The sequence below is a fragment of the Rhagoletis pomonella genome, unplaced genomic scaffold (assembly GCF_013731165.1).
Source record: "Rhagoletis pomonella isolate Grant_MI unplaced genomic scaffold, Rhpom_1.0 Rhpom_scaffold_00007, whole genome shotgun sequence".
Lineage (NCBI taxonomy): Eukaryota > Metazoa > Arthropoda > Insecta > Diptera > Tephritidae > Rhagoletis > Rhagoletis pomonella.
Genome location: NW_023458561.1, coordinates 50,745,685 through 50,758,889, shown reverse-complemented (window position 1 = coordinate 50,758,889; position 13,205 = coordinate 50,745,685). Strand labels below are relative to the sequence as shown.

Sequence of the window (13,205 nt, the reverse complement as noted above, 5' to 3'; positions counted from 1 at the left end):
CAAACAGGTGACTGGTTACCCTCTTCAAATTTTTTTTGAAACCGCTACCTTCTTAAACATCTTTCGTCTGGCATCCATACGGTGATAAATATGTTTTTCAATTACCTAATTCCCTTGAATAAAATTGAATTTGGCTTTTTAAACATGTGGGAACCCTCTTTCATTTAGTTAAGAAATAAAGCCTTTTCAAAACCATTTCGTTTGATAACCATATTGTAATAGTCGATTTAACTTTTAAAATAATTTGAACTTAATTTTTTTAAAGGGGGAATTCTTTTGAATTTTTTGCCTTCCGGGAAGGGCCTTCCCCTTCTCGACGAGCCTTCATATGTACATACATATGCTATGTAATTTACATATGTATGTATGTTTTTAGAAAAATTGGCATGCATTTACTATATGTATGTACGCAGATATGAGTATATTAATGCGGTTTTGATGACTGTTCTTTATTAATTTCTTAATCTTTTAATCAATTCATGGTGTGTATATTAAAAAAATAAATATATATGCTATATTTATGACAACTTATAAATAAACCTTAATAAATTAGCTTTAAAACTCAGTCAAATAATATTCTAAGCGATATTATTGCTCCAGATGAATGTAGTCCTCATGACACTTGCCATCGTATTCGTAGTGATAGTCTTTCTTTCGACAAGCGCACATATTTGGTAGATAACAGAAGCCGTATTTACCACAATCTCTGAAAATTAGAAATATGTACAATGAAATAAATTTTTGTGAAATGTGTTATCAAACGTGTGGTTCTGTTAAAAAATAAAGACTCATTTATAACAAAAAATACATATATTGGCATGCGGGCGGCCAGAAACATGAATGTGTAAAAATTAATATTTTGGGGAATCAAGTTTAAAAGTTTTTTTTTTGCGAGACTTAACTCTGCATTCATGTAATTGACATTGTAAAATATGTGGTTTCCGTGTGCGCATGGTATTCTGGGTTTTGGTATAACATAGAACATCCAAAGGTTAGTCAAACCAACCCAATAACTCAAAACTGATAAATTTGCACGTTCATTCTTCTCGCATAAGTGAGACGAAATAATATCGAATCCTAAACCCAATGAGCAAATGACATCGACGTCGACAACCATAATAGGGCCGATTGTTTGGCCCATCGCAAATTTTTATTGAGGGTTCAAGATTCAATACTGGGTGCCTCAAATCAGATATCTATAAATACAAATATTGAGTTAAGTATGAAGAAATTATCGCTACCTATGAAGATAGCTGTATCGATTACTGCCCTGCAGTAAAATTTAGAGACAGTCGGTTAAGGTGCTAGTTCTGTCCTATACATTTCAAAACTGTCTCTGAACACTAGTGCAAAACGGCTGCAGAGAGGTACAGTTGAAACTTTTGGTGTGCTAGTTACGCTCTGTTGAAAGGTAAATGCACAAATTCTCATTTATTGTACAGTACTAAAATAGCTCAGCGGGAAGACCTCCGACTCTAACATCGTTGGTCGCGAGTTTAAATCGCGGTGGAGGCAGTTGTGATTTTCACATTGAGTACATTTAAATTTTTGAGTGCTGCTTAAAAATTGAAGAGAAAATGATCAAATTTAATATAAGTAAATATAAAAGAATAAAAAGATTAAACAAAATGCAATCTGCAAAAGAACAGAAAATATATCAAAAAATCGAATAATCAAAATTTGTTTAATAAAAATTTATTGTCGCAGATCTTTTTTTTCATAAAAAACTTACTGTCGCAGATCTGTCCAAAATGGAAACAGTTCAGAAAAAAATATCCAATTATCTAGTTTTAAAATTTTTTTCCATAAAAAACTTTTTGTCCCAGAACTGCCGAAAATAGAACCAGCTCAAAACTTGGTTGAAAGTTCTGCAGAGGTGGCAATTTCCACTTCGTAAGACATCGCCATGTCAAAAGAGACGGTTGAAAGCATTGCGTTGGGATAGATCGAGAACCAGTACCGCCTCTTAAAGAGCTAGTTCTGCGCTAGTTTGGAACTAGCGCGATTTACTGCAGGGCCCATACACACTCAGCTAACAGGCTAACTCGCACGCCTCAACTTAAATGTCATAATATTTAAAAGTAATTTAATATTGCCGCGAAATATTTTCCTACAGCCTTCTCGAATATATGTATATAGGGCCTTCCATCCCAAAATGGACGGGGTTCACACTTCATGCGTTTGATTTGTTTCAAATTTTTAGGGTTGTTGGATAAACATAAATAATAAATAAATATGAAGTTTGAGCTTGATTAATATATTTTTAGAAACTTTACATTACAAAAACAAAAACAAATCGATTTAATAGTTTTCCAAATATCTCGAGAACGGGGCGTGGAAAAAATTTGAAAAAAATCATACATACACACATCAAGAATTCTTTTTTAATTTAATTTTTTCCTGAAAATTTTTTCCCATACAAATTTTTTGATAAAAAAAAGTAATTTTGGAAAATATGCCACCTCAAAAAAAAAAAAATTAAAACATCACATCGCTTAAAACTTGCACTTTAATATACCAAAATTTATTGGGCTACAAAACTGCATACTCAAAAAAATTAAAAAAAATATGTAAATTTGTAATCTACTCATTTTAGTCAACTTCGGTGTGAACAAAAATTCATAACTCAAACTATTGTAGAGTGCTACCCTTAATATTATACTTAGCTACAATTGTGATTTTTAATTTTTTTTTTTTGAGACGGCATATTTTCAAAAACTAGTATTTTATCAAACATTTTGAATGTGAAACATTTTTCAAGATAAAAAAATTTTACAAATATTTCTTTTCATAGAGAATTTTAATGTGTGTATGTATGATTTTCTTCAAATTTTTTCCTCGCTCCCTTCTCGAGATATTTGGAAAACTATTAAATCGATTTGTTTTTGTTTTTGTGCTGTATAGTTTTTAAAAATATATTAATCAAGCTCAAATTTCATAATTATTTGTCCATCAACTCTAAAAATTTTAAACAAATCCAACGCATGAAGTGTAAACCCCGTCCATTTTGGAATGGAACGCCCCATATATTAATTTCTTCGTGTGTATTTAAGAATTTAAGAATGAATTTCAAGTGTGCAAATAAAAGTTGTAAAATTGGAATTTTCGTTACGCAAATCATCGTCATCTTATAGTCAATGTAAGTCTTTTTCATTTGGTGGCACACTCTTCGTTTTGTCAAAAAGAACGTTTTCACCGTTTAGAATACTAGAACTGGGTAAAATATCTGTATACAGTTTTTCATTTAGAGCTGTTGAGAATACTTTATGGGGCATACGGGTGTGGTATTTGCGTTTAAGTTGGCTCATGATTGAGCAATCCCCAATTTTAAGAACATCACCAAAGCTCAATGGTTTTTACGAGCATTCTTTTCATGGCCGAATTGTATTCGGATATTTAGCACTGCTTACCTAGAGGGGAATGTTATTGGCGGGCTTTAGCATATTGTTCAAGACAAAACAAACCACTAAATTTTACCCTGTTGGATGACGAACAAAAAACCACACTCAGCTGTTAGGAGCCGTCTGGCTTCTTCGTCTTCTTGTTCGTCATTGAGGTTTAGCACGAATGAATTAACTCCAAGCTTTACCCCTTATTTCCTTTCCAACATGTTATTGAACTTCTAAAGATTCGCTACGAACATATTGTATACTCACTGTTTACACTCGGGTGCACACAGCTGGCCAAACGTCGCCTGCTGAACCACATATCCTTGCGCGCAAATGCATTCTCCATTCGCCGTACATTTGCCGTACAAACAACGCCTGTGAAACGAAAGAATTAATATTCCACACTACTGCTGCCATTTACATAGAACCTACACGCCCAGCGCTCACTCACCCAAAACAACGATCGCTGAAAAGGTGGTATTCGCGGCAACGGCGCGCCACCGCATCGAAATAGTACCCCTCACGGCTGCAGAGACAAAGATCAGGCGCGGCGCAAAAACCACCAGCACTAATGCAGCCGGGTAAACATTCGGCAGCACATACCAGAGTTTGTTTCTCGAACGAGGTTTGATAGGAGTCGGCGCAGGGGCAGATGCCATCCTCAAAGCAGCTACCATTGTTGCAACGGATGGGACAGCGCGAGACGCAATATTCGGTATTGATGATCAGCATTTCATAGTCGGTGCAAGGCGGTGATGATGGGCGCCAATGGCGAGAACGTAGCGCATGCAGTGGATGGCGTGCTGCAGCCCCCAGCGGAGATGGGAGGTTGGCAGCCAACAGGAAGCAGAACAACAGCGAAACGGTTGAAATAGCAAAATGCTTTGTCGATGGCAATCGGCGCTGGTGGGTTGTTGCGATGCTTGATGAGGTTGTTATTATTATGGATAACATGTTGCACAGATACTTTTCGATGATACGAGTACTACATTGACTTTTACAAAGGAATACTTGTACGAGTATTGAAGAAGTTAGTTGCGCGCCAAGCAGCAGTAACGGTTGGAATGAGAATGCGGCGCATAGCTCAGCGCCCAAGTTCCCATGAGAAGAGTTCAAATCGTGCGAGCGATTAAAATGCAATGGATTAATACACCTTTTTTTTTTTTTGTATATACGTAGGTACGTATGTAAATAGTGAAAGCGTTGGGGGCTGTGTGATTATCGCATACTTTACTGTGTACTTAAGTGATTTGCGTACGGGTATGCGCAACTGGCGCATATTACTTAATATTTATCCGCATGCACAATCATAAGTTACCAGTGAGGGCACAATAAATGATTGAGGCGTATTTGATAGATAAGTACATACTTATTTACATGCATACATATGTACATATGTACTCATATGTCTTCAATAAGGAAAATAGGGGACAAACAAAAATATTAAAATAAATGTTTGCATGTGAAGTAACTGATATGCAAAGATAAGCAATCGAAAGTGTGAAAGCTTCATAAGGCGCATGAAAATTATTAAAAGGCAGCGACTACATACATACATATAAGATGTTCCACCACCACACCCATGCCTACAAATAATGAACTTATCTCTGCACGCGATTTGAATATTTAGCCAGACGTCTCTCTAGGCTAAGCTACATATTTATGTGGTTGGGTGCAGAGTTAGAAGGGCGAAAAAGCGACACATTTGAGAAATAATGCCGTCAAGCCACATTCTTAATAAATACATTAAAAAGCCTTGAAGAATGACTAGAATATTCAAAGCAAAACAGAGAATTGACAAAAATCGAAGAAAATAATTGAATGAATCAGAGACGGCCGCAGCCGCAGCCGCAGCCGCAACCACAGAGTGAATACCAAGTGCAACTTTATGTATTTTTAATGCCACTTTTGTACTTTTGTATGTATGTACATATTTATTAACATTAGGGTGTATCAGAAATTCTTTTTGGCAAATTTCAAATGCATAGACCCTTCCCTTTTTCCCTTTATCCTTTATCCTAGTATATAGTATTATTGCTGTAGTAAAGACTTGTACTAACGGGACAGTTTTGAAGAAAACCTCTTTTGAGAGAAAGCACTTGAGCACGTTGCAAATTGATAGATATGTAGATAGATGAGTAGGGTAAGTACTGTGACTAGTAGGTCTATTGTGCCTTTAGCTTATCACGACACTGAATCCCTGGGATACAGCATAAGGAAGAGCTCCGGTCCTATCGGGATCTGATACCCATATTAACTGGACGGGATTGTGCTCAGCAAGGGCATTAAGCTTTTCGATGCACTTCAAAGAGGATTTAACCTCGAAGAATGGTAGAGCCATAGGTGCGCCTGACTATCACTTAGTATAAGTATCCTCGCCCTTCGATAATTTCTACGAAGGTTAATCTCTCCACATAAACTAATATCATCTCTGGCACTATTGGCAGCTGGGAGCCTTGGTTGTCTCTGTTCCTTGATAATGCGACCTTACGCTTTGCAATATGTAAAGTGCTGCAAAAGTCTCAAGGGCCGAGTGTGCCAAGTGCTGGTGGGCTATTCGAGAGATCCGAGGTTTGAATCATCGGGCAGCGGATTACTTTCCTTGTTTAATTAAATTTTTATTTTAATTTTATATTATTTATTTCATTTAACATTAGAAACGTAGCCTACAGAAATTTTCTCCTTATATATATTTTATTTTCTATTATTAAAGCTATTATTTTATTCAATTTGTTTAGACATTTTTTATTTTGAGTTAATTTTTAGAAATTTTGTTTATGTACATATGATTTATTTTATTTTTTTCAATTCAATTTTCTTTTATTTAATACATATTTACATTTTGTTCTTAAAAAATGATTTTTTTTTGTTTAAATTGTTTTTTTTTTTGAAATTCAGTTGCTTTCTTTTTTTAATTTAATTTTCTTTGAATCTGTATATTTTATAGGTTAAAAAATTATATATATTATTTAGATTTTTTAAGGCAGTTATTTGTTAAATATTTTTTTTTTAATTTATCTAGTTTCCAACATCTAAGTTAGAATGACAAACGTCCAAGTGTATTTTTGCCATGAATTAGCTACTCATAAAATCCATTTGCTATTCGGGGTGGAGAGAAAGGGGAAGAAAATAAGGTCGTTTGGCGAAATAGCATCGAATTAGTAATCTTTGTCCAACCAAAATATTCAATTAAAATTTGTGAGATTTTTGACAATTTATTATGAACATTTTATGTAAATATAAGCAAAATGATATATCTTACCGGATACTTGTAAAATAAATCTTTACTATGTTTACTGCCGGCTTCACGAAAGCAATTTAAGCGAAAAATTATTTTTTTTCCTGTCAATTTCCATATTAAATTCAAATAAAAAAATCATTTCAATTAAATTTATTTCGTGAAACTGGAAATAAAACACATAATTTTTAAAATTGTTTAAAGTTCCATACATGGGATTTTGACATATATAAATATACTGAAAAATGCATATGTATGTAAAGTTAACCTTTCTTTTCGTAATAATTCAAAATTTCTGAAAACTGTGAATACAATTTTTGATACTTTTTCGTGAAAATCGCATAATAACAAAATAGCTTCTCCTCATTGCATAAACCAAAACGAAATAAAATAAGAAGAATGCATACAATTTCACAAAAAATAAAGTTCTCATTGTTTTAGGGCACCCTAATGTCTGTATGTACATACATATATGAACACATATGTGTGCCTATTTTACAAGCGAGTGCATTTCCTATGCGGTATAACTATGCGTCTCATGATTTTACACACATATACCCACCCATACATCTGTATATACACAAAAACTACATAGTAAGAGATGCTTGCATATGAAAATAAGTGCAACTGTCAGAGGTGTTGCTAACTTATAATATGGTTGGGGTTTAAGCGCTCCTTTACGGTTGAGGAGAAAAATCGATTGACTGTTTTTATTGGATGTAGATGCGCAGGCTTTTAAAAGTTTGTACATTTTTCCTTCTAATCGTTGCAATGGGACAAAAGCCATAAGTCTTTTCCATTTTGTTTTTAAATTATCTAAGCTGATTCGTAAATTCACCGCACCTAATCCTATCAGATAGTAACCTGTCAAAACCCCAACCAAGATTGAGAGTTGCTATTTCGTGAAACTCAGAACTTTGACCACTTCTGGTCAAATCTTGTCGGGAAGGACACTGCGTTGACATAAGGCCGAAGAGGTTTAAAGTTACCCGCACTACTTCGCGTTTGCTTTCTACTTAGTCTTATTAGAAAGTATTTCGAGTTAAAAAATAAGGTTAAAACTAAAACATTCTTCATTTAGTTTTGAGCGCACCGTAAAAGTATAACTGAGCCCAGGCCCTTGCTTGCCGCCATGCTGAGAAGCATCGGCGTAGCCAGAATGAAATTTAGGGGGGGGAGGGGGGGGGGAAAGCGCTCGACCCTATTAAGCTGGCATTTCAGGGTACTATTTTATATATATATAAGGAAAATTTGAAAGTTAGGGGGGGAGTTCTAGCACCCCCTGCCCCTACCTGGCTACGCCCATGCTGAGTAGGGAATATTAACCTCCCTTATTGACGACACGCGTTTGATTAGCATTTCGACTGCTTCCTTAATGACAGCTACTTCTCTCTAAAACATACTATAATGGTCCTCAAGGCTTAATTTGAGTTTCGTGGAGAACTATCTTAAATCAAATTAAAGGAAATACTCTGTAATTGCAGAGCATAGATGGTGGGTCCTACCTAATGTCTGAAAAGCGCTAAGCTCTGGGAAAGCTTGATGTGGAGCTCAAACTTTAGAGTTTCAACTTTTTACGCTGCAACATTAGTTGGTGTAGAAGCTGAGGAAGCGATTTGCTGTGCTGAAAAGACCATGGGATGAAATATTTGGCGTTACTTGATAGTTTAATTTGGCGCTCTTTAACGAAGATTCTCATTATTTCTGTTCCTCTGCTCCATTTCCAATTAAAAATCGGCCGTTATGTGTTATAAACCGATTTGTTTCCTCTTCATTTGAAAATCTAGGGGGAGAAAATATATTCACTTAATCCCAAATAACCACTTAGTTTCTGCACGCCTCTCAATTTCTATATCCACAACGCCTCTGGCACCTAATATGACATATGGCTGGCACGCATTATTCGCAAAGGTTGCGAGTTGTGCTGTCTTTGCAAAGCACAAGCAACAACTTGGCGTAGAGTTGAAACGTAAATGCGTGCGCGTCTGGATTTAATTATCAGTCAACCATTGTAGACTTGTTGGTGCTGATGGGGGACCAAAGGAAACACTCGCAATTAAAATGAAATAAAATCTCAAAGCCAATCGGGTGTAAAAACCAAACGAACCTCGCAATGCAATGCAAAGAGGGAAACGCATTGTCTTCGAAATGCAACGTTGGAGTTCCCCTACCAAGTCCAATTGCTCACTACTAAGCGGATAACACCGGCCGACGCGTCGGCTGCAGCGATTCGGAGGCGAACGCGCAAATGAGGAGCGCCTGAAGTTGAATAGGAAAAACAGTGGCGCACTTTAAGCAGCTGTTGATGGGTTACCGTGCGTGTGTCAGCTACCAAGCATGTGGGGCAGCACGCCTGGGCAGACAAGCACTCAGCAGTCAGTCAGATAGCCGGTTCCACAAACAAGTCACCAGCACTCGACTGCGCATACATACTTTTTTCCAGCTGTTGCTCTACGCGTACACACCCTCCCCGTAACGCCTACTAACGCTCTGCCTCTGCCACAAAATGTATCGGCACTCACAAGCTGATCGCACAGCGAAGCTCCAAAGTAACGAGTGTTGTGGGCGGCAGCGGGTGTGTGGCACGCAGGGGAATGACTGGATTTCGCTTTCGCGGCGTAATCGTTTGCATTGCTCATTCAGCTGTGTTGTATGTACTACTAGCAGTGGCGGGCGGGTGGCGTTGTTGACGGGGTGGTTGTTTGGCTGGCCGGCTGGTTTAGATGTAGATACATACATATGTACGTACGTTCTGCCATCGAAAAGTTCGCTGCCTCCAACATTGCTGCGCCGCCCCAGCATTGCGTGTGCTGATGCCGCGCCACCAAAGCGCAAGTAAATTCAGTTGACTATTGACTTCAGTCTTGTCGTAGCCCTCGTTGTGGCAGCAACAAAATTGTATTCGAAGTCTCGTTCTTTACGCTTAAATCGATTTCGTCGGTCGCGCTGAGTTCATTTGAAGATTTGCGTTGGTGTTGCTCTGATTTTCTTTTCGATTATTTGTTCTTGCTGTTGAATGATTTGCTATTGTTTTGTACTCGTACCGTGGAAGCTGGCAAGCTGCCTGGCTGATTGATTTTTTTTTTTGTAGTTGGAGCTGCAAAGATTTGCTCCAGTTCGCGCGATCAGTGGCTGCTGCTGGTTAGTGTTGCAAAGGCGTGAAGTGTGTACATACAGACATATATGTAAAAGCACAAATTGAAAAGTTGAAAACAAGAACCGCAGTAAAAGGAGCTAAGGGAGTGGCTTGCTCCCTGGTGGCATAGGAATTCCTCGAAAGCAAAAGTAATGAAAATAAAAGAGGTGTTTTTGATGCTTAAAAGACATCTGTGTTACTATAAGAGAGGAATACGATGATCTGTTTTTGTAGGAGAAATAAAAGATTAACCAAATTTGAACCTCCCACTGCCAAAGTACCGATTTCTTCTCCTTACCGTCTGTAATTTCTATAAGAAGCGTATTTGCGTAATTTCTCAGTACCTGAAAATCGAAATGAAGAACTGATCAAGCTTAGATTGTGCCGACCAATCCCACGATAATCGGGTCTATATGACCTGAGCGATCCAGATTTATACTGGCCAATAACTGTCACTTCACCAGCATTCCATTCCCTTTGACAGTTTTTGGGCTGTTACAATACCTAGTCTCTGAAAGTTCTCCCCGCACGTGGGTCGTAAAAATTACAGAACTTCGCACAGGCAAAGGGCGATTGCATTGAGAACAAAATACAACCTAATCAAATAGCACAAAACTATATTGTTTTTCTTCAAAAAGACATTCTTCTTGTTTCAAGAAACCAAATCGTAGCCCGCACCTACTGAATGGCAGCGTACATCTCTACCACCTACCTACCTAAGATATTCCTATTAATGAACCCTTCAAGAATTCTCATATAAAATCAATAAAGAATCTCTGCTCCTAAACATACATATATAAAAATCCGTCAGATTGAGATTCTTACAGAGTTTAAATTTTAGTCAGAAGAGAGAGGGACAAGAGCTGTGCGTGTTGATAGTCTACTTAAAATTGCGGTAGAGCCGACTGGCGATGGTCATTCCTTAGTGAATCGTTGGTGATGGCGGCTCAAAAGTATAAGAAGTCCTTGCCAGCATAGGAGGCATATTCAGGTATGAGGTATATTCAGGTATTTGGGCACATTAGGGTGGTCAGAAATAAGTAAAGTTATATAGTAAGAAAATATACCCCTATTTTTTTATTTTGAAATCAAAAAATATTTAGAGGTGCTCAAAGCGCTCATGGTATGAAATTCTCGAAAATCAATATTTTTCGATCAGAAAGCTCTCGTTCTCTTCAAGAGACTTCCAATAACAATACCCAATTGTTTATTTAACCATTTTTAATACTAAAGATTTTTTATTTATCCCCCATTGCATTTTCTGGCATTTTCTAGGGGTTTTGGTGGACCTATAAAATATAGTTACTATGAAAAAATGGTTAAAACAAAAAAATTGGGTATTATTATGGGGAATTTCCTGAAGAGAAGCACAGTTTTCCGGTCGAAAAATATTGATTTTCTAGAATTGTATACGATTTCTACGAAAAGTGGGGTTTTTCATATAAAATACATACAAAGCTGTGAGCGCTTTGAGCGACCTCAATTCTAGGGGGTGAGAGCATAAAAATTCCCACTTTACTTTTTCATATTAATTTTTGGGCCCCCCTAATGTACATACATTAAACCGTGCCAGAAGTTTGCCGTACGCCCCTTAGTATAAAGGATTTTTGCAAAGCTATTTTTTTTTAGCGGACGTATGTAGCGGTATTTACAGTCGGATCTTAAAGTATGCTATATCGATGTTTTTGTGTCGAGGAGACTATTTTTTCTTCTTTCCAAGTTCATTGATCTCAAGTACCCCGTTCTTAGAGTACTTACCCATCAGATATCCGTTCTTATAATTCTGACGTATCACCCTAATGTTAGTAAATTAAAGCTCACCATAAGTCATTAAACTTTTGCTAAGGAAGTATTTCGATTATTCCAGTAGAACTATTTAAAAAAAGTATTGCCGAATGTAGGTGTCACCAAAAAATATATTAAGCCAACCTCTATATTCGGCAAAAAAATATATTTGTTCGAAATTACCTTGAATAAATCTCTTGACCCAGGGGTGTATGACGAACTTTTTCTTATTTTTTTTGCAAGGTGGCGGTCTAATGTACTTACATAAATATAAAACTTAAACTTTCTCAAAAAATCAGGGCCCGAAGATAACCGTTCAAGATATTTTTTTATTTTTTTTTATTAAGAATAGTCGCGTTCCCTAACTAGCAGAATTTACAGGAATTTACCAGAAAGCGTTCCCGTACTCGGTTCTCTGGCAAAGTAGGTGAAAAATGGGAGGGCAAAATCGTTCCGCTCTTTGTCAGAAGTTGCAAAATTTTAAGCGAAGAATTTTTGCTGGTAAAATCTGGCAAAGTGTCAAACCATCATCTGTTCAAACGATTTGAAATTTGGAAAAGCAAAAACAAACGTACATCTGGATTTTTACCATATTAAATATATCGTAGTGAAGAAATATCAAGTTTTGTAAATATTTTGGTTAATTTGCGTATAATTTAGCAGATCGCTAAATGCTAAAAAAACTGCTAACTATGTAAACAAAAAAATGGCGACCACGGTGTATTTGACAGTTTTACCAGTTGTTACCCGAAAAGCATTCCTGTACTTTTTGGCTTTTCTCTCTTTCTCTGAGAACAATTTTGCTTTTTGACAGGTTATAGGCTTTATCCAGAAAAGTTGAGGAAATTTTTCGTTCAAAGTTGAGGAGTTATTTTTTCGATTGCAAATAATCGTTATTTTGGATTTTTTTGGAGATTGCATTTTTATAACCTATTTAATTTTTTATGATCTAAAAAATTAAATCTGAAAACAACGGTGGCAATATGTGGGAAAAGAAGCATCCAATTATAGCACGATTACATAAAAAAATCGCCAAAATCATAAAATAAGTTCAGCAAAATTTTCGATTCGAGATTTTCAACTATTCCAAACTTTTTCAGCCTAATCGAGACGCCTATAGATTTTATTAGGTCTTATAATATCAGTCTGTGCTATTATAAAAAAATACTGTTTGATAGATATACTTTTTAGGGCAAAAAATGATTTTTCGATATAATTGTTTTCATCTTTGAATGTGTTTTTAATCATATTTTCTCTACGTGTTTTGCCAGCCTGTCCCATTTTTCGTGTGTGTAGCGAGCATTTATTTGTCTGTAGCCCGAAGAGCTTCTAGTCAGTTAGTTTTTATTTATTTTATTATTTTTAGTTTATTCTTCTAACATTTTTTCACGCACTACTGTGCTTGTATTTTTATTGACTTAGTGTTGTGCTTTTTTCGTTAGTTGTTATTGTTACTGTTTCATTCACCATAATAATCATTGTGGTAAGTAACAATGGTTCCAACTGTCTGTCTGTCCGCTCTATCAGAGGATAGTTAATACACACATACTCATTTATTTGTATACGCTTCATTCCTTGTTTGACGGTCGTTCCCTTTGGTTTACTTGGCTTGTTTGCTTATTTGGTTGGTTGGCAGTCAGTAAGCGGCAATGGCAGT

At 36.4% G+C, this 13,205-nt stretch overlaps 2 protein-coding genes across 6 annotated transcripts in view; one reads left to right on the top strand and one right to left on the bottom strand.

Moving 5' to 3' along the window:
* Positions 1–13,205, top strand: part of LOC118743012 (LHFPL tetraspan subfamily member 2a protein) — a 35,694-nt gene that overhangs the window by 5,863 nt on the left and 16,626 nt on the right. For 2 of the 5 annotated variants that reach the window (XM_036475474.1, XM_036475471.1), the window contains exon 1: positions 9,384–9,595. The exons of 1 other annotated variant lie outside the window; for it this stretch is intronic. The gene's annotated coding sequence lies outside the window, so the exon portion shown is untranslated. Of the gene's footprint in view, positions 1–9,383; positions 9,913–13,205 lie in introns of those variants that run through there. 2 more of the 5 variants (XM_036475468.1, XM_036475467.1) reach the window with 2 other exon arrangements.
* LOC118743013 (wnt inhibitory factor 1) lies at positions 450–4,500 on the bottom strand. Its single transcript, XM_036475475.1, has 3 exons — positions 3,841–4,500; positions 3,657–3,764; positions 450–706 (listed from the first exon to the last, which is right to left on the bottom strand). The coding sequence occupies exons 1-3, from the start codon at positions 4,341–4,343 to the stop codon at positions 589–591; spliced, it is 729 nt and encodes a 242-aa protein (XP_036331368.1). The 5' UTR covers positions 4,344–4,500; the 3' UTR covers positions 450–588.